The sequence below is a fragment of the Scomber scombrus genome, chromosome 10 (assembly GCF_963691925.1).
Source record: "Scomber scombrus chromosome 10, fScoSco1.1, whole genome shotgun sequence".
NCBI lineage: Eukaryota > Metazoa > Chordata > Actinopteri > Scombriformes > Scombridae > Scomber > Scomber scombrus.
In genome coordinates this window covers 24,323,737-24,343,912 of record NC_084979.1, presented here as the reverse complement: position 1 = coordinate 24,343,912, position 20,176 = coordinate 24,323,737, and the positions used below count along the sequence as shown (strand labels likewise).

At 40.6% G+C, this 20,176-nt stretch overlaps 1 protein-coding gene across 1 annotated transcript; it reads left to right on the top strand.

Moving 5' to 3' along the window:
- The first annotated feature begins 78 nt into the window (after nt 1–78).
- zgc:162200 (uncharacterized protein LOC558638 homolog) lies at nt 79–18,939 on the top strand. Its single transcript, XM_062426672.1, has 10 exons — nt 79–245; nt 2,044–2,372; nt 4,565–4,777; nt 4,988–5,140; nt 7,261–7,776; nt 10,570–11,436; nt 12,118–12,297; nt 13,566–13,717; nt 14,933–15,293; nt 16,263–18,939. The coding sequence occupies exons 2-10, from the start codon at nt 2,121–2,123 to the stop codon at nt 16,266–16,268; spliced, it is 2,700 nt and encodes an 899-aa protein (XP_062282656.1). The 5' UTR covers nt 79–245; nt 2,044–2,120; the 3' UTR covers nt 16,269–18,939.
- The last annotated feature ends 1,237 nt before the right edge of the window (nt 18,940–20,176 follow it).

Below are 20,176 nucleotides of genomic sequence, written 5' to 3'. Positions count from 1 at the left end.
TGCACTGCGCCGCAGCTGAGCTAGAGGGGGTAATCGTGCTTTCACATTTTCGGCGCGCTTTTGACACTCGACCCCGCTGAGAAACCGGAGAACCAGGAGGTGTGGGAAGGACTGGAAGCACCGGCTCAGTAACCCCGGTGTACTCCCCTGGTTGCAGACGTGATTAGCTACTGACAGCAACCAAAAACGTAGAGTTAACCTTGGCGAGCTGCATCTTTGAGATTAAAAAACCCAAAGACGGCGAGGTGAGTAGCGCGCTAGCCTTTACCGATAGTATGAATGATGGTGTGTGTTATAGCTAAGTTATACAGCTAATATAGCCTGGCGTTTACAGGGCAGGAGAGTATAGCTTCATGAGTCGGGTAGTGGATGTCGTATGCTCCGCTTAAAGCTTATCTCAATGTATATTATTATAAAGCGTACAAAGGTAGCTGGCTAAATTGTTGGTGCCATTTGCTGCGTCTGAGGCTAAAAGCTACTTCTGCTAACTATCCGGCCATGTCATGTTTGCAAGCCCGGTGACGTCTTATAATCTTGTATCCCTGTCATGTTTTATTTCAACCTTTAAGCTTATTTAGGAAAGTTAAACCTGGATGCCAAATGTTTAGTAGCACCTTCTTATTTCAGTCACAATCGAAGCTACAAATGTGCAGGGAGGGGTTTTTTTGTGTGGCAGATGTTTGTGGCCGGACAGCTGGTAGCTGGTGTGTCCATCTTCGGTCAAAGAAGAGGATGTGAGGAAATGGGGTGGTATTGGAAAAAAAGGGGGGGGGGGGGGGAGTCCGCCCCACCCAGGCAACACGGGTGGTAAAAGTCACATTAATATATTCTGGTTTTAATAGGGGTACTTTGTGGGTGGGCATCCGGAGGCAACCACACTCAAATACCCACCTGCTATAACCGTGTAGCTAACATTAACACATGTCTGGTTAATTAAGAGGAGTTAAAAATGGTGCTGATGCGACTCTGTTGATGATAATGTTGGTTAAGGGTTAAGGTTAAGGTTTCTTATTGGTCTCCTGTGGGAGAAATGTGTCAGTGCTACATAATAATTTCTTTTTTTTTAAAAGAAAAAAAATGGCAGTTACAACAATGTAACAATGTGCATTATAAAACCAAAAACAACATACCAGAAATACATACATACTCATATACATACATACATACCCTGGAATGTACATATCTGCATGCAGGTATGTATGTACAGGTGTCAGTGATGTGCACAGGTTAGTAATAGTGGAAGTCTCTTAAAGGATTGATTCACAGTATTTCAAGCCCGTCTTTGAAACAGCAGACAGGTGCCCACATGAAAGAGGTTTTTAATACTGGCTATTAAGAGATCACCTTCAAATGTGCTTTAAATAAAAGTGATGGGGGCCCAAAATCCACAGCTTGTCCAATCAGTGGTTTTGTGCAAAAATGTATTTAAAAGTGAATCTGATGCTTACATGTGGTGAAAAATCCTTCTTTGTCTTCCCCTGTTGAGCTGCAGTGGAAGTATATTAACAAAAGAGTAATTTGGCTAATTTGGACAGCTGAAGCTTAATATTAGCTTAATAGATTATTGCACAGAAGGACACCATCACTTAGTATATTATGAAGGAGATCTAATTGTCAGTATGAAAAGGAGGAATGATAATGGCAAGAAAAACCTATTTCAATGTTCATTTTGGCACCTGAATATTGTTTTAATAAAGAGTTGGAAAAATTGTGAACCCGTACTTAACCTGTGGGGAGTTGAGGAATCGTCAGTAATGATCTTTAAATACCACAGGCTATTATGTTCCTGTCTAAAATGATGAATACCTGTCAAATGTTTGATGTTGACTCAGATTGTTAGATATAACTGGCTAGTATTCACCAGCAATAAATGTGTAAAAGTAATTTATTGCTTTTTCTCACTCAAAGAACCTCAAAAGTTAATCTTACTCAATGCATTTTGTTCAATTGGTGTCACGTGATTTATACAAACTCTCTTTGCCACCCTGGCTGTTGTTCTAAGTAGTTTACATAACCACCATTTTTGTGTTGTGTTCTTTGTAGTGTGGAGTAATGAGAGTGGAGGAGTGAAGGACGTAGGTGTCCCGGGAGAACATTGGCAGACAAACAGGAAGTCGGGCATGCTGGAGGCAGATACAGAGCCGGCAGGTGCAGCACTGGAGGTAGACGGGGGAGCAACGATGGAGGGCAGAGACTTTAAGACTGAGGTGATTCGGCTCACTCTCGAGCTTCAGGAGGCCACAGAGGAGAAGCTACAGGCAGCCCGCTATGGCCTGGTGGTGCTGGAGGAAAGCTCTGCTCTCAAGGTGAAACACCGGCAGCTGGAAGAGGAGCATGAAACACTCAAAGTGGAGCTACAGCAGCTCAAAGAGGTAGGAACACCCAAGGCTTTCTAGTTATATTTAGGCAACATATTGTATAGATTTTTTGTCTCAGCTCTTTTAATTATCTCCCCCAGCACTCCAAGTATTATTTTCTGATATCATATTACTGCTTTGTTTTTCCTATACATTTGTTTTGCACGTCTTATTGTAATTTTTTGATATGCTGTTACTAATTGAAACAAGCATTTCCTGGATTCAGATTGCACAACGACTTTGTCAGAAGATTTAATGAAGACTAGTTAAGACTTGAGATCTTTCAGCAAGGTGATTTTCTCATGTCGACATCTTTTTTCGGTGTAATCTGTTCAAGCATGTTCAGTGGAAATTAGAACATGAGGAATGAACACAATAATGGTTACTATCTTTTATATTTGGGAAATTTGCAAACAAATGTTATAAACTATTGCATTATTGCATGATGCTATCAACGAGAAAGTAGAGCAGCAGTAGGATGGCTTTTTATTGTTTCTCCTGCTTCACAATTGTACAAAACATGATAATATTATATTGCATATTACAATTTCAGTTGGCAAAATGTGTCAATGGCTGTCATTTTACGAGGACACAGTCCCTCTTCTCAACAGCTGGGGTGCTGCCTTGCGGTGTACCTACTAGCGCTATAAAGACACCATTGTCCCTTATTATGTACCAGTGACCTATGACGTGAATGTGATTGCTCATCCCCTTACATGCTTTTTGATTAGTCTGTCTCTCTGCGATCACAATAACAATTCTGTTACAGATGTGACCTCACATTTTACCAATGAGGAGGCTTGTCATCGCGTGCTGAGTCAGTTTTGCTCTCATAATGTCATCTGATGCTGATGGCATCAGAGAGACAGAGAGAGAGAGAGAGAGAGACAGAGAGAGAGAGAGAGACAGAGAGAGAGAGAGAGAGAGAGAGAGAGAGAGAGAGAGAGAAGAGAGAGAGAGAGAGAGAGAGAGAGAGAGAGAGAGAGAGAGAGAGAGAGAGAGAGAGAGAGAGAGAGAGAGAGAGAGGGGACTGTTAAGTGACTAGGACAGCCTCCATAACCAGTTAGTCAGCATATCCGGTACTGCAGGTTCTCTGACCATCTTAAACTGATTTTGATATATTTCGAAAGCGTTAGAATATTTAATTAGTGCTGGATAGTTACAATAAAAATGATTAAACCAATATACAGCTAGGCTACAGCTAAAGAGGCATTTTGTGAAAATATTTATATGACGTCCTTATGCTAATACATTCATACATTACATACTACTGAAATGACTTATCTGTGAAGGGTTAATATTCTTTCCTGATGTAAATGTTTTATTTAAATACCCTATGTGTCTAAAAAGGTATTTAGTATGACAGGAACAGGCTTTTTAAAACTGGTTTATGTAAGAAGCTAATCCCATAAAATTCAATCTCATCATGTGGGCAGATTTTCGGTTTTGCAATAGTTCTCTCTACCTGTTTAAATTGAGAGAAATAAATGTTTACAATACCGCTTACTAGCTGCAGGACATTTTAGCAATACATTTGTGCCAGAGAAACAGTTAAATTGGTCCATAGTGATGTTTTATAACTGCACATCAAGCAAAGCTCTTTATGTCTTAATGGACGTAGTGGTACAGAATTTCAGCTATTTTTTATAATCTGCATAAACCTCATTTCTTGGCTTTTTACCTACCTAGGCTTTGGCAGGGTTTTAACAAAGCAGAGCGGACTCATGTGTTGTAAATTAGCATCATTATATAACCACAATATGATGTTCAGCTGAGCGTGTTTAGCAGCACATTAATTTCATTGAACACCTTATTTGATCGTTATTTCACTCACAGTTACAGATGTATAATGTGTCAAGGTTGCTAATTATGGAAAGCTGTGAAGAAAAGCCGGGTACTACAGTGTTAATGTAATGTGTTAGACTGATATTATCACATTAGCTAGGTAGTAATACAGTGTGAAACCGTGTGGCAGCTGCTGTTAGGGTGTAAGGTTACTGAACCATAAAGACTGTTTCCTCCATATGATCAGGTTTCAGATGATGGTTGTTGGGGAAGTGGCGTTTCCCTTTCTTTGTCAAAGATGTCTTCTTTGCTTGCCTTGATATGAGTACCACAGCTACTGTTGTTCTACTCTGTAATATAGTGTAGCCTGCAGGATACTGCAAGTTTTGCCCTCTCCTGAACCCTTTCTTCTTCCTGTAAAGGCATTTGCAGATTCTGTGAGCAGTCAGAAACGTGCAGCTGCTGATGGAGAGTGCCGGGAGGAGAATCTGCTGCAGGAGACTGCCACTAAGGAGGCTGCCATGGCAACCCGCATGGATGAAGTCCAGAATGAGCTAAAGCAATCACGCCTTGCTCTGGGCAATGCCCACGCAGAGATTGATAGACTTGCGGTGGACTCCACCCAATTAAAGAAGGTATGGTGTGCTCAAAAAGAACCCCTGTACACTGTTTGTCTTGCATACGATCAGGCCCCATCTCCTCATCACCAGAATCACTGGTGGATATATTAATTGTATAGCCTTGTCTCCAAAATAAAGTGAACGTAGCTTGACATGAAACTGGCAAGTGTGCAGTTTGGATTTAGTACTTTTGCACTGATTTGACTCTGGAGTTTTGTTCCACAGGAGTGTGAGTGTCTGGAGGCAGAGAAGGGCCACCTGAGGGATGAAATGAAGGAATATAAAGTACGAGAGCTGCGCCAGTTGCAGGATAATGGCGAGCTAGAAGAAGAGAACATATCTCTGCAAAAACAAGTGTCTGTGCTCAAGGAAAACCAGGTCAGTCATCACTCAAGCTACAATGTTTCTAAATACATTTAAGCTGAGCCTACATGCTGTAAATGGAAGTCAATATCCACTATGAATAACACTACGAAATTATGTGGAAAAGGGTATTTATCTCAACATTATCCTATATTTTGGTGTTTTCCTGTTAACTGCCCGATATTTGATCCTGGATATGTGTACTTTTAGTGTTAGTCAAGGACATGGAGGTGATTGTTAACACACTGTCATGCCAGCATTTGTCATTCTTGTAGAACACTGCTTGAAAATACTTATCTTTCCTGCCAACAGCAAAACTGCTTTGCATGCAACAAACTTCTAATCTCCCTCACATGTTTATTGACATAACTTCACAGCCTGGTTACAAAATGCCCTGTGTTGAAGATACTGATCCAGCCTGTTCCTGGATGATTGATGTTATTTCCAGACAACGAAGTAGCCCTCATAGAAGGGGACAATAATTCATCTCCCACCTGATTACCTTCTTTTTCCATTAGTCAGTGAATTCCCTGAGAGCCAGACACCTTGTCCAATGAAACATCTCACTGGCATGATGTAGCTAAATGTAGCACCATGCCATCAAGGCTTCAGTCTCGCAGTTCTCTCCATTTCACTGTATTTTTCAAGTTCTGGACACCTTTGAGTCCCAAGAGAAATTTTATGCTGTCTTTGAAATGTATTATTACGTACTGCTATTACGAAAAGCTGACAGCAACTGATAAGATTATGTTCAAGACCAGATAAGCCTCTAATTCTTGTTAATAGATAAGATTATTTTGAACCTACTGCATTTAGTTATGTTGGAAAAAGCTCTGAATGTACCACAGTGGTGTGAGCTGCTGCATGCACATTACATGCCCTTTTAGCTATCCCATGCAGCAGAGCGGCATCTAATAACAATTAAGAATGCCTCACCCTCAAAGTAAATACTTTTCTTTTTCAATTTGTATGATTAAATAATGATGATGTTATCTTAGAATAACAGGAGATTATATTATTAAACGGATTAAGCTGCTTTCTAATAATGTTTCACTGATATTCTAGTTGGCTGAGTGGTTAGAAGTGTTACTTTGTGCACTTAAATCTTTGCTGGTAAGAAAATGAAAACTATATGTACTGTTGAACTGAAATTATAGTTAATTCAGGTCAATAGCATGCAATAATAAGCTTTTTGAAGGAGGTTTGTATGATTTACTATAGTTTTGCATAATCACAGCATTAGAAACACAAAAAATCCAGACGTAAGCCTACTTCTCAAATGATTCACGCATTCTTGGACATAAGTCTTATTTTATGTGACTTTGGTCATTCTCTACAATGTTTCTACTGTTTCCAAACTTTGATCACTGTTAAACAATTAGATATTACCAGTGAATATGGTAAAACACTACCAGTGACTTTGAGGTGATTATCATATGTCTGTAAGGAAAATACAACCTTATTAAAACATCCCCAAGAGCAGCTGTAACTGCTTTAACATGTGCCAGCAAGTGAGTTATGCGGTTAATCAGCGAAAGAGTTTCAGTGCTTCAAATGTCACATTAAATGTCATTCGTTCTGGCTCCGCTGGTATTCCAACGGTCTTCTAACGGCCTGTTTACGTATGCATTGCTTTGCCAAGATTAACTGTCCATGATCATGTCTACGTGGCTTGTTAGTGTGTGAATCATCAGTCTTAGTTTACTTTAAGGTAAATCCTAGTCTTACCTCTACTTGATTGTTTTTACCCAAATGACCAATCACAATCCATTAGTTCTAGAGATACACAAATGTTTTAAATTTTATATATATATATATATATATATATATATATATATACTATTAGTATAGATCCGTCAATTTTCCAACCAAAATTAAATTATATAAAACTTTTTAAAGATTTTGTTTCCATATTTCTGCTTCATTGAACATTTGACATTAAAGAGAGTAAGGAAACATGAAGAGAAGGTGGAACAGATGTCATGTTATATAGGTCTTTTAACCATGAGACCATGTAGGTGTGACTGTAACACTAATATGCTGAATGCACTGGGTATATTTGCATGTTGGGGCTATAATGTGCACACATATATTACATAAAATGTCTTATGGTTCTGTGTCTGGACATATTTCAGGTTGAGTTTGAATCTATAAAACTGGAGCTGACCCACAAGAATGAGGAGCAGGATATGCTGCGAGGTCAGATGGACGAGGCAGAGAGGCTGAGGGAGATTGCGGAGAGGCAGCTGGATGAGGCCCTGGAAGCCCTGAAGGAGGAGAGGGAGCAGAAGAACAGTCTGCGGCGAGAGCTCTCTGCCCTGACCCTTAACCCCTTTGATTCTGTGGGGAACCTGGAGCTCCACTTGGATCAGTTAGATGATAGCCAGGAGGAGGGCCAGGGGGGAGGGGGAGAAGGTGAAGCTGAGGGAGAGGACCAGGACAGCGGCTATAATAATGGTCCTGGGTCTGCTCCCGATTTTGCTCACCCTCCTCACTTGAAGGGCTCCAAAAGTAACGGCCTCATCCAACGCTACTCCACTCCACGCAACAGCGACGTGTTCCTTCGTGCTCCAGCCTCTGGGTTGGTGTCGGACCTGCTGAGTGAGCTCCACTTTTCAGACAGTCAGAAACTGAAACAGCAACTCCTACAGGTAAGCAACAGGACAACATGCAGCACTCTTTCAGATAGTGACCATTAGGGCTGGGTATCGTTTTAAAAATTACGATACCAGTACCAGTCCAAGTACCCTTAAAGTGATACTGATTCCAATTGAGGTTCATTTGATACCCATCATGTGAATAGAAGCATTAAATTGCATAAAATGCCACCACTCCTCCACATCTAAATGATTAGATTTTTACACAAATGCATTTAGAAAGTGTTCTAATTATTAATTTTTGATACCTTAAAGGTATCGAGTACCCATACACAGCCCTAGTGACCATGAGATGTGGCCGTGGTTCAGTACCAAAAAAAAATACTAGGAAGCTTTTATGTTATTGTACCTTGAGCCTTTCTGGCTGTTGGTCAAACTAAACAACTTTCAGACAACATTTGAGCTCTTCATTCTTCACACTGTTTGTTACAATCTTACTAACATGTTAAAAGAATAAAGAGGCTCTTCATCACTGGCAAAAGAACATTTCCTGAAAATAGTTAAGTTAAACTGGCTTTAAAGGTAGAGTTGACTATTCTAATCCAGAACACTTTTTGTCAAAATCAGCAAATATCGCCACGCAGTCCGCTAGCCGTCTGTTCTCTGTCTGAAAAAAAATCTGCTGATCATACACAACACGGTCTCTGTAAATGGTTGTAAACACAGTGGCTCAGAGTGAGGCCACACAACACTGCTCTGGTCAGTCAGGGGGCATTCATGCTCGCGCACAGGACAGCGGGAAGTCATCAGAGCAGCTGTCTGCTTGAGGAAATGACAGTCTCCCTGTCTCCAGCACTCGTTGAATGGTGGGGGAGAGAGAGGCCGAGGCAAATTCATTCATTCAGAAAGCAGAACAGATATGCTTCCATATTATTAAATGTAACAAACCACACTAAATACAAGACAGTCTTATGGAGACCCACAGCATTTTTTTACGCTTGAAGTCTGTTTGTGTCGCATTTAGTGAAGCAGTAATCTAAGCTGTAATCTGTTTAAACCACACAAATATCCCTTTGTGTATGTGTTTTGATGTTATTGACCGTAACAGTGAATCAATAACTATAAACACTGTCGATTTCTGCCTTTTGGAGCTGACATGCAAACGGTTTTGGTTCAGTACATTTCTGCTGACATGATATGATTTTTTCCCCCTCATTCGTGATAATGCGTTAGAGAAAGAGAAGTGACCCTACAGCTGAATCATCACTCTGGATTCTGCCATATTTCTCTTTTAGGCCTTGCCTTGACAATGTGCGTCCATGAATTTTTAAGGGGGTGGAGCTTCTGAAGCAGCACAGAGCAGTGTATTTGTTTGGGATTTTAGTTCAAATATCAACAAACTTTCTCCAGAATGACTGACTCCACCTTTTAAGCTTGTGATGACGTCTTTGGGGTTTTTAGACGTAGAGTTTCTGAAAGCACTGGGAGTGGTTGGCAGAGATGGATGAGCACTAAAAGGCTTCCAGATAATGATTATGTATTTATGTAGCCTCTCCTATTCCCCATTACTAATACTTAACAATATTTTACACATACATCTATATAGAAATCATTTTCATGAATTACTGAAAGATTTTTATATTAGGATGGAGGCATCTCTTCTTATCAGACTACTTTAAAATACTGCCACCTTTTTGTTATGCTGAGTAGTGAGTTGTCAGGCAGGTTAGTTTGTTGCTAAGCTGTTAACAGGGATGTCTACTTCCTGCTGTAGACCACATCCGCCCTGTGCCAGTGAAGAAGTGAGCCTTTCTATATTGATTAAAATCACCTGAACATAAAGTTTATATTCATATATATAGTTACACTATTCTTGACAAATAAAGGGCACTAAAGAAAATTTAAGATATCTTGAAGTCTCATCCCTGTCAGTAGGAAATATATAATTGATGATGCACTTAAATTGGGGGTTGGGTTAGCAAGCTTCTACCCAACAGATGTTGGGGGTGTGGAGCTGAATGGGGTCAGCCACTGTTTTACATGAAATATGCATTAAGAGTAAAGGTGGCTGGGGGAGGAATTTGTGTCACAGTACTGTCCTTTTGTCTTGAGGAAAATAATTGGTGATCAGTATTGGTTTATATTTATAAACCTTAGTGGCTGAAATGGATGATTACTCAAACTCATGTTCAGGGATAGGTTTGCAGTTTTTTTGAGTCTTTCTTAAGACAATATTTACATTAAATACATTTTTGCTTGGTGTCATCATTCCTCCTGTTTATAATCTCCCTAATGTGCTTTGAGTTTAAGTGATGAGCAAGAGAATCCACTTCTTTTGTCCAAAAATGTTTTCCAAAGTTTATCTGATGTTAATATGAGGCTTCAGTTGTCCAAATGTATCAAATCAAGTGGATATCTTCCAAAATTACAACCTTTTTAGGACAAATGTTTCTCTTTCTGTTACTATGCTTCCACTACAGCTCATATGAAGACCATATGCTGTTCAGGGAAACACAAACAGTCTATTTTGTACTAAAAAGGTAACTAAGGCTTCATATTAGCCTCAGGTAAACTCTTTGATACATTTTTGCACAAAACAACAGCTTTGGAATTTGTCCCCCATCACTTGCATTGAATGTGCAGTAGCATGGGATTTTGAAATGGTCAGTATGAACAGGAAGAATGATTACACTAAGCAAGAACTGTTAATGTTCATTTGGGCACCTGACTATTGTTTTAAGACAGACTTCAAAACACCTGTGAACCTGTTCTTTAAGTAATATCAGCAAATTTAAAACAATTATGTGCATTTTGTTTACTCAGAAGTTTTTTTGTTTGTGTACTCAGGCGGAACGAGAGAAGTCAAGTCTGACTGACAAAGTGGAGGAATTGCAGATGCAGTTGGTAATGTCCAAGCAAGCACTCAGTCAGCAAGAGGACAAAGTTGGATCTCTCACCCAACAGCTGGAGGCCGTGCATAGTCACCAGCACAACCAGGAAGCAGACGACAGGGGGGATGATGAGACTGAGAACGGGGAGGGTGGCGATGTCGCATTTGACTATGAGGTCGACACCAAGGGCAAGGAGGTGCTGGAGGCTCGCATGCGTACGGCCAGCGAAGAGCTCCTGAAGCTGCGAGATGAACTGTCTCAGGCAGGTACTCGTTACAACACCCTGGAGCAACGATACAAGCATGAGAAGGATCGTTGGAGGACAGAGGCCCAGGAGCTGGCTGACAAGATCCGTCAATGCATCAAGTCCAGCAAGCAGGACCAGGAGCGCATCGGCGAGCTGGAGAAGGAGATCGGAGCCACGCGGAAAGTGGCGATTGATTCTGAAGGGCACTTGAGCGTGGCCCAGGAAGAGCTGCTGGCCTTCTCCGAGGAGCTGTCCAACCTCTACCACCACATCTGCGTGTGCAACAACCTGACACCAAAACGGGTCACCCTGGACTATTACCGTGATAGCGCCAGGGCAAGCGGCGCAGGTGGAAGTGTGAGACGGTTACACCAAGTCTACTCCCAGCAGAAGCCACGAGCCAATGACATGTTCATCTCCAAAGCTGCGGCGTTGCAGTTTATGGGAGAAGTGGACAGCGCAGGAACCAGTGGAGACTCTCCTAGCTGCCCTGGATCCCCCACCTTGGACTTTAGGGACCCTTCCAATGTTCGCAACTTGGTAGCAGTCATCCGTTGCCAGATCAAACACCTGCGGGTAAGACAACATTGCGTATTATATACAGCATGTCAGACTTTTATTTAAGTGCTACTTTACTGCCTGAATGTCTGCAGGCTGAATGTTATAATGAGAGGAAATTCTCTGACTCCTTCACTGCGGCTCAGTCCCTTTAAGCCAGGCTTTTGCTTTAGGTGAACAAGTTTCTCGCTGGACCTAATGCTCGGCTCAGACTGTTAATGTAGTTGAGTAGCTCCCGTGACGATAAATCCACCGCCTGTTGCAGGCCTTGTCGACACGTGTGTGCGTTTCTGTCTCTGTGTGTGTGGGTTCGAGTGGGTTTGCATGGATTAGCTTATCACAGTTCAAAGTTGAGTTGTGGCTTTCACTACAGACAATCCTTTCAAAAACCAGCAGTGTCTGAAACATTTGTAATTTGTCTTTTTTTAGATAGTGAAAAAAAAGCATGAAATTGCTGTTTTACACATCTGAAGATTCATTTCATAAGTGTATAATGTTGTTAAGAAGTCTGAGATTAATTTTGAACACTGCTGACAGGTTATTTGTTTTTTGGCCATTGTTGGTAATGTGATATTTTAATATATTGTATATGAAAGAAAAAAAACACACATTGAGACAACAAATTTGAGCTTGCCATTGAAGCATGAACACATTTAACTCCCTTTTATGAACATCTTCCTTTATTTATTATTCCCTCAGGTGGCAGTGGACCTCTGTCGTCAAAGGGGTGCAATGCCATACTCAGGCTTGAGCTGCAGCGGAGAGGCAGAGCGGGATGCTGAAAGCCTGATGGATGAAGTACTAAAACTCAAGTCACTTCTCAGCACCAAGAGGGAACAGATTGCTACCCTCAGGACTGTCCTCAAGGCCAACAAACAGGTAGGTCACAGTGAGCACTGAGTACGCTGCAGTGGGGTTTTTTTTGTCTCTCCACCAAAGGTTATTACTCCCAGTCAACCTGACCCATCAGTGACTTTCAATAAATGGTAGCTAATCCTGTAAAGTCCAAGGTCAGTCTGCAGCTTTTCGTAGCGTGCCCTTAAAGAAAAGCTTTCCCTACTTTCTTCATTTTACTATGAGATGCCTCATCATCTATTTTTTGTATGCACAAGAAATTCAGAACAACTGCCCTGATGCAGATTGTTGTGACATTTTGTCTTCCTTCTGCTGCCAAATTTTCTTTAATTCATTCTTCATTCAAATCTCACCAAATTCAGTATTTTTATAATTAAATTGATTGCCCTCATAAGATAAGAGAGCAAGTCTTTTTCTGTAGTAGCCTACTAAACTTGTATTTTTCTTGATATGAACAGTATGGTTGACCTGAATCATTGCTGTCTTGTCCAGACAGTCCCAGTGTCTCGTATGATCCTGTACCTTGACCACAGTGTGATGTCTCTTTCCTCAGAGACTGAACTCCTTCCCCCTTTCCTTTCCTGCGCCTAAAGCAGTGCGTGACCTGCTTCTGCTGTTCTCTGAACTGTCACTCTCCTTTTTATATATAAATACACACACGAGCACTGAAGGTAATCTGTTTGGCCTGGCACTGCTCGTACACAGTTTACCATATCTCTGATTTATAGGACTTCGTTGGCTGCAGTTTGTGCCTCTTATGTAATCCTGGTGTTGACTTTAAAACTTTTGTATTGATGTTTGCATACAAGCAATAGATAAAAAGTGATACTGAAAGAGGGTAAAACTGGGGCTTGGCTTTTTGGCTGTGTGTCATTTGGTTAAAAAGGCTCTCTTCAATATCAAAACAGATATTTAATTTACCTCACTAACTCGGACAGAGATTGCTTGTAAACAGATAACATGCTGTTGTCACATGAAATAGGAATTAAGGGATCTCTTATTAATACTTTAAGGACAAGTACGGCTTGTTTTGATCACATCAGTGTATTGGGAAATCAAATCTGACACACAAAGAACAATTAAAATGTGCAACACTTTGGCTGGTGATGTTTTCTACCCTTGACCAGGCGTCTCCATAGACTTAGTGTGTATGATGGTGTCATCAGTTTTGAAATAAGTGTATTATTAACATACTTTGTCTGTTCTATATCTGTAATCATGCATGAGAATATACATTTAACACCCTACTTTGAAAGGGTTCTGATTGTGCAATTGCTTTTTTGTCATTGCAGACTGCGGAGTTGGCTCTGTCCAATTTGAAAACCAAGTATGAGACTGAGAAGAGCATGGTGTCAGAAACTATGATGAAACTGCGCAATGAGCTTAAAGCTCTGAAGGAAGACGCTGCCACCTTCTCCTCACTCCGAGTCATGTTTGCCAGCCGGTAAGGTTTCCTGTTTATTTAATTTTCAACCCAACAACCAAGAAAAAATCATTACATTCAACACGGTTATAAAAGAAAAAAGAAGTCAAAGAAAAGCCAAAGTATGTTTTTGCTTTTAAGATTTATCTGAAGTGAAAAATATGAATTAGTTCTGATTATGCGGTCTGTTCCTCTTTGCCAGTATTCTTCATGTTTAGCAATGGCGCTCTTGTTGTGGTACAGCTTTTTGCTACCACTCATGTAATGAGATTACCATGCTTATTACGCTTGTGGACAATCCACTGGTTCACGTGAAGATTACAAACCACATGCTCTGCCCTGTGCTGTCAGGGGAGGAGGTGAGGACAGATTTGTCCCATTTGAGCCAGGTCACCTTTGGGGAGGAGAAGACTCACGTCTGTGGGAGAGGGGTGGGGCAGTGGATTCGTGGGAAGACTCCGTCAAGGGTTACATTTACAAGCCCCGACAACTAGCTCACTAATCACTAACCTCTTCCGAGAATCACTTGGCATGAGTACTCGGTTGACTGAATAAACTAACGTGTGTTTTTTTTCTTGGCTTTTGCCCTGTTTTTGTAATGGGAAGCAAAAGTGGCGTACATGCCTGAGAAACTTCTCGGACACATGTTGCAGTAGACTGTCTAGGCCTGCTTCAGACAGTTATTATCAGTTCATTATCCTTACAGGGATTGGAGAGGACTACTGCTGTCTGTTACAACAGGCTAAAGATTACAGCTTAAAAAGATCCTCTTGCTCATAAATACGTTTTGCAGTGCCATCTTGTGGATGGCTGAAGTTACTGCATTTGTACACTACATGGTGCTCAAGATATTCATCTAGTGTCAAACTTTTTTAGTATCAGCTTTTCAAGCAATCCGAAATTGCATATTTTCTGTTTTATATTAATTTAAATTCATTTTTTTTCAATCCAAAAGACAAAAGCAATGTGAAAACATTACTTTTTGTTTTCATAACTTGTTATAGTATTTACTATTATGTAATTATGTCTACTTTTTTAAATGTAACAAGTATTTCATTGATCAAAACAGCTAGATTAATCAATAATGACAATAATCTTTAGTTGTATTTAATCACAGCTGGTGTTTGAAGTTTGTGTGATGTTCAGCATGTTTGCGGTGTGTTTCTGGCTTTGTGCTCTAATTTATTGGTGCCTGCTTGTGCATGTTGCATTTCTCCTTGTGTGTGCATCTCTCAGGTGTGACCAGTATGTCACCCAGCTGGATGAGATGCAGAGGCAGCTGGCAGCGGCCGAGGATGAGAAGAAGACACTGAATTCTCTGCTGCGTATGGCCATCCAGCAGAAGTTGGCTCTTACTCAGCGTCTGGAGGACCTGGAGGCTCCTCTGACAACCCACAGCTTGAGCAACAGCCCCCGCCGCTCCAGGGCTAAGGAGTTGGCCACCAAGTCAGGCCGAGCTCCACGTAGCCCCCGAAGCAGTCCTGCGCGCCCCCCGATGAGGAGCAGTCCACGAGCTAGCCCGGTTCTCGGCAGTAGCGTTCCCGCCATGGCCACGCACCACCTGCGAGCTCTAACCCGAAGCCTCCACACGAGCCCTGTAAGAACACCTCTCTCTCTTTGTCCAGACAAGCACGTCCAGACGAGCAGTCAGTCTCATCGAGGCAAGGCTCTGCCACGAGATGCCACGTTCATTAGAAGCCGTAGTGTCAGTGATATTTTTACTACAGAGTTCAGTTCTGGCTATTCCTCAACTCGTAAGGGCTCCACCAGTTCTGTGAACAGCGAATTATCAGTGAAAACAGTCAGTGATTCAAGAAAGGGTGCGTCAGGCCGGCGAGCTTCAGTCCCTGCACGCCAGGACACCTTCATCACAACTCGTGTTGTTCCGTCCTCTTCCTCCAGGCCAAAATCCTCTTTTTTTTCTTCATCCACAGATAATCTAACCTCTAAAGCTTTGTGTGTGTATCCTAACACCTCTAAAGCATCGTCCGAAAATAAACAAATGCCTGATGTAAAGCCAAACTTAGATGTTTCTGTGCGAAGAAAACAGTTGGCTCACAGGTCTAAATCTGTACAAGCAGCAACTGCATGCCGTAACACCTTCCAGTCAGAAGTAGTCTCTTCTCAGGTGAATGCAAAATCTCCAGAGGCCCCGACAACCACATCTCTCCCTGTTCACAATCCATGTAGTAAGACCAGGATGACTGGGATCTGTAGAGAGTCGAGGGGTTTATTATCCAACTCTGCAAGTAGAACCACTGAGGATTCACACAGTAGTGTCAGTAAGAGTTCTGCTAACAAAAGTCAGGCCCAAACTACCCGAACCCGAGGCTCACACTCTAAATCATCTCGTAGGCGATGAGATAAAGTACACCAGATTGAAGCTCAGCACTAGTTATCTCTATCTCTATATCAAAACACTGTTATAAATATTAAATGAGATATACTTTATGCTGTAAGATATCAAACAAGCTACCAGTAATACTTGGAATAATTGCATGGTTTTTTTTTTGTTGCTGAACTAAACACGTTTTCTTTTGTCTCTGTTTCACCCCTGTCTTTGTAGCGCTGAACCACTCCTTCCATTACTCCAAACCCCCTCTTCTCCATAAGGACCTGTCTTCATGTTGACTCCCCGGCTCCCTCTCCTCTCGTGACTCAAGACATCCTGTTCATCCCAGATGTGACGCTACATTCCCCACTCTACCCACCAGAACCATGGATTTAAAAAAGTAAAAAAAACAAACAAAAAAAATCATTTAAATCTCTCATCCCACCCTCTTGGTCTTCTCTGCTCCAAGTAGAGAAACCTGCATGCAGCCTGGAGAAGGATGTTATTGACTGTGTCTTGTCCCAAGTGGTTTCAACTTCCATCTGGTCTTGTTCAAGGCGGTGTGTGTTGTGGCGAACCATTGACAGTATTTATTCCCAAAAAACTCGAGACTCTTCATGTACAGTATTTTCTGTGCTCAAACTTTGATTCAAGGCTATAATCTGTTCTAAGGCTGTACGTCTTTACACTCTTTGCCTTTAGTCTGGCATCCTGGTCAGGCCTGTCCAGCGTCTTTTAGTGTCAGTAATCCATTATTAGCTCATCTGTAGTAACTTACCCCCCCTTGGTAGTGTTTTTATAGAATAATGCAGCCTTACTAACAGAACTGCTGTCCCAAAAGTAGAGAGCTTGCTATCGTCTTGAAGTTCCTCCCTTTCACTAGTGGTACAGTTAGAGGCCCCATTTTTTTATCTCTGTGATGTGTCTGACCTGATTGCTCTGGCATATCAGCCACACCCTTTAACAAGAGGTCAGTAAACATGCCATTTCATCAATGGAAAAAGATCAGCCATACGTTCACCACCTCAGGTCAAGCACCAAATAATTAGATACATGATTTGGGAGATCTTTAATGTGCATCTTATTTTGCGAACTATGCAGACCAATTCAGGACAGTGCCTGTATACTTCCTGTTGTTCAATAGGATTTAGGGCACGGTTCTGAAACTTGCCTTCACTTTCAGTCAATAACTGTGGCTGACTGCAGCTAATTTACAACAGCCATTTAGCATCTCTCACAGTAACCAGCTTTCGAAAGTCATCCAAGGGTCCAATCATCCCCACTGGCTGGTCATGTACTCTCCTGCTTCTTGGGATTTGGGTTTTTAAACGTACCGTCTCATATCACTCGAGGATTTCGGTGGCTCAGTTTACCTAAAAGTAATATTAAACCGTTGGACCATTCCCAGTTCTCTTGATTACATAGTGATGATAACAGTTCCCATTCCACTCCTGCGTTGTGTTTCATAATTAATATCACCATGCTTTTGTGTGCTTCCAAAGTACGCATGTCGTAATGAACAAGTATTACCCACAGCAAGCTACGTTCTTCTCCTGTGGCTGCAGCGTCCATTGTTATCAGTTAGGAATACTAATAGTGCTTAAAGGCTGCCATTAGGGTTGCTGCTTATAGAAAAAATCAATAATGATAATAATACTAATAATAATGTCCCATGAATTCTTAAACATTGCAGTGCTTTACATCCAGGAACACATAGTGACTTGAAATAAAGAATAAATAAATTTAAGAAAATACAATATTTCAAAGTGAGAAGTGACTCAAACATGCTCCACGAGCATGAGGCCTGGATTGTATAGAAAAGTACAAAAGAAAGAAAAATACATTATTCACCATTTAGATAAACACATATCTGTCGATTGGCCCCAGCATGGGCCGCTTATAGAGTAGTTTGATGCCGAGGCTGTGATTTGAGAACCGTAGCACATACGGTATGTTAACATTGTCACTGTAGCACTACCTGTCTCATTAAGAGCAGTTTAAATTCAAGTTGAATTTATCTGATGAGACCAATTATCATTTAAGACCACATAATAAAATGGCTGTTAAAAAAAAGAGAACAGAATGCAAGGAGATGTTGAAATGTCCATTTTTTTAAGCTCAACTGTCCTGTGGTTTACACATCCTGCTGATTGATCCCCTGCCCTCCTTCTTTTTTTCATTTTTTTTTTTTTTCATTTTTAGTGCCTTGCTTGTCTGTTTTTAGACTTCATCACATTTTCTAAATAGAGGCAACTATTCAACACTCTAGTTGTGATTTTTTGTTTTTGAAGGTATGTTTCACTTGCTTTTGAGGAAACTCATTGAGCAGTGTCAGCACTGAATAAAGTGATATCTCATTTTGGCAGAATATTTTCACTTCTTAGCTTGTTTCTTTGTATGAACTCAGTATTAACTAATTAATTAACAGGCAATATTTGACATTAGCATCATTGAAGATGATGGCCACAATTTTAAGTTATTTCAAAGACATGGTCAAGAGACAAAGTTACAGTGGAGAAATCATGAATGCAGAAACGTAAGGACAGTGTGTTAAAACATAGGTGCAATGTTAAGGTAATATTGGGAGAGTGACAAGACCAGTTTTTGAACTGGACTGTGTAGCTGACTTCATGCACGTCTGCTAACAAGTGAAAATGTTTTAACATGATGTCATATTGCTCCTAAGGTTGTAAATGGATTTTCTTAATCTATTTAATTCACTCCGTGCAGATGTGTTTGTATAATTTAATTACCATGGTTGTATAATATTTTAACTGTATGTATTTATGTGGTCTGCATTCTGTATAAATTGTTCTTGAAGAAGTCATGCACACACTCCGCATAACTTTTTATGTGTATGCAATTTCCTTTCATTGACCTGTGAACCACTTTTGTCCTGAAGAATAAACAAGCCAACACTGTACGTTGATGATGGTTTTGTCTTCATTTGCTGAGATATACAGCAGGGAACTATTACTTTGTGGGAAAAAGTGTAAAATGTTAAATAATGTGGCTTCTCTGTGAGCAGAAGACACAGCAAGGAATCTAATCTGATGAAGTTAAATGTCCTTTAGTGGATAAAAAAGATTTAAAAACAACTTTAATGTCTTAAATGAATATAAGGCTTCGGAGTCTATAGTATATTATTACCATGAGTATGGAGTCACACATTTTAAAGCAGGCTATCCAGTTTAGCTCCTCATGTAATCTTTGGCTGAAGCCAACCTGCAAAACAAGTTTGATAAACTCCAGATCTCCTTGTGTGAAGTTAAGACAAATAAAGCAGTGTCTATTTAGAAAACCTTTCCTAAGCAAACAAGAGGCAATCATACACACAGACCAGACCACATTCATAAAGACTTTAAGATGTGTCCATCATTTAATGTTCAGGTTATGAATGCAATAACAAAAGAGATATTAGGATGCTGTAGCAGTTTATTCATACATTCAGATGATATCACCATGATGTAGGAGAGACAGAAAGATTTATGCAGAATATAATATGCAAAATCTGGAGAAACAAGTTATAAGTAAGGCTCCTGTAACCACCACCACCTGTAATCTGTAATTTGTCAATCAGTGCTAGGTTGCAAAGGGTCGGTCATTTATATTCACAGACTCATTTAAATGCTGCTTTAGTGAAAAAGTCATTTTAAATTCAGATTCTCAGTCATTGTTCTTTTAGAAATCATTAGTTGTCTGGTTTTATAACATGTTTTAATGTTAAATGTGCTTTTAGGAAATTGTCTCATTGTGTTTATTTGGATTGTTAGGAGAGGATAGCTCAGGAATGTTTACCATATGATACAGATCTGTTGTACATGAAGATCTGAAGATTTCTGTTGCTGAGGGGAAAAAAAGCTTTAACATTTCTTCTGTTTGAATTTCTACCACAGGCTATCTGACAGTTGTCACTCTGTTTCCACCACTAAATCTGGATTTCTCTGGACAATTAGGCTACACAGAGTTAGATCAATGATAGTCAATGTGTCAAAAGAGCCCTTGAGTATCTCAAAGACCACCTTTACAGTGTTTTAGGAACTAGAGCAACTTCTGCTGACTTTGGGTTTCACTACTAAGTTAAGTCAGCAATACAAAATTTGCTTAAAAAAACTTTTATGGCAAAAAATGGAAGAAACTTGGAAGAG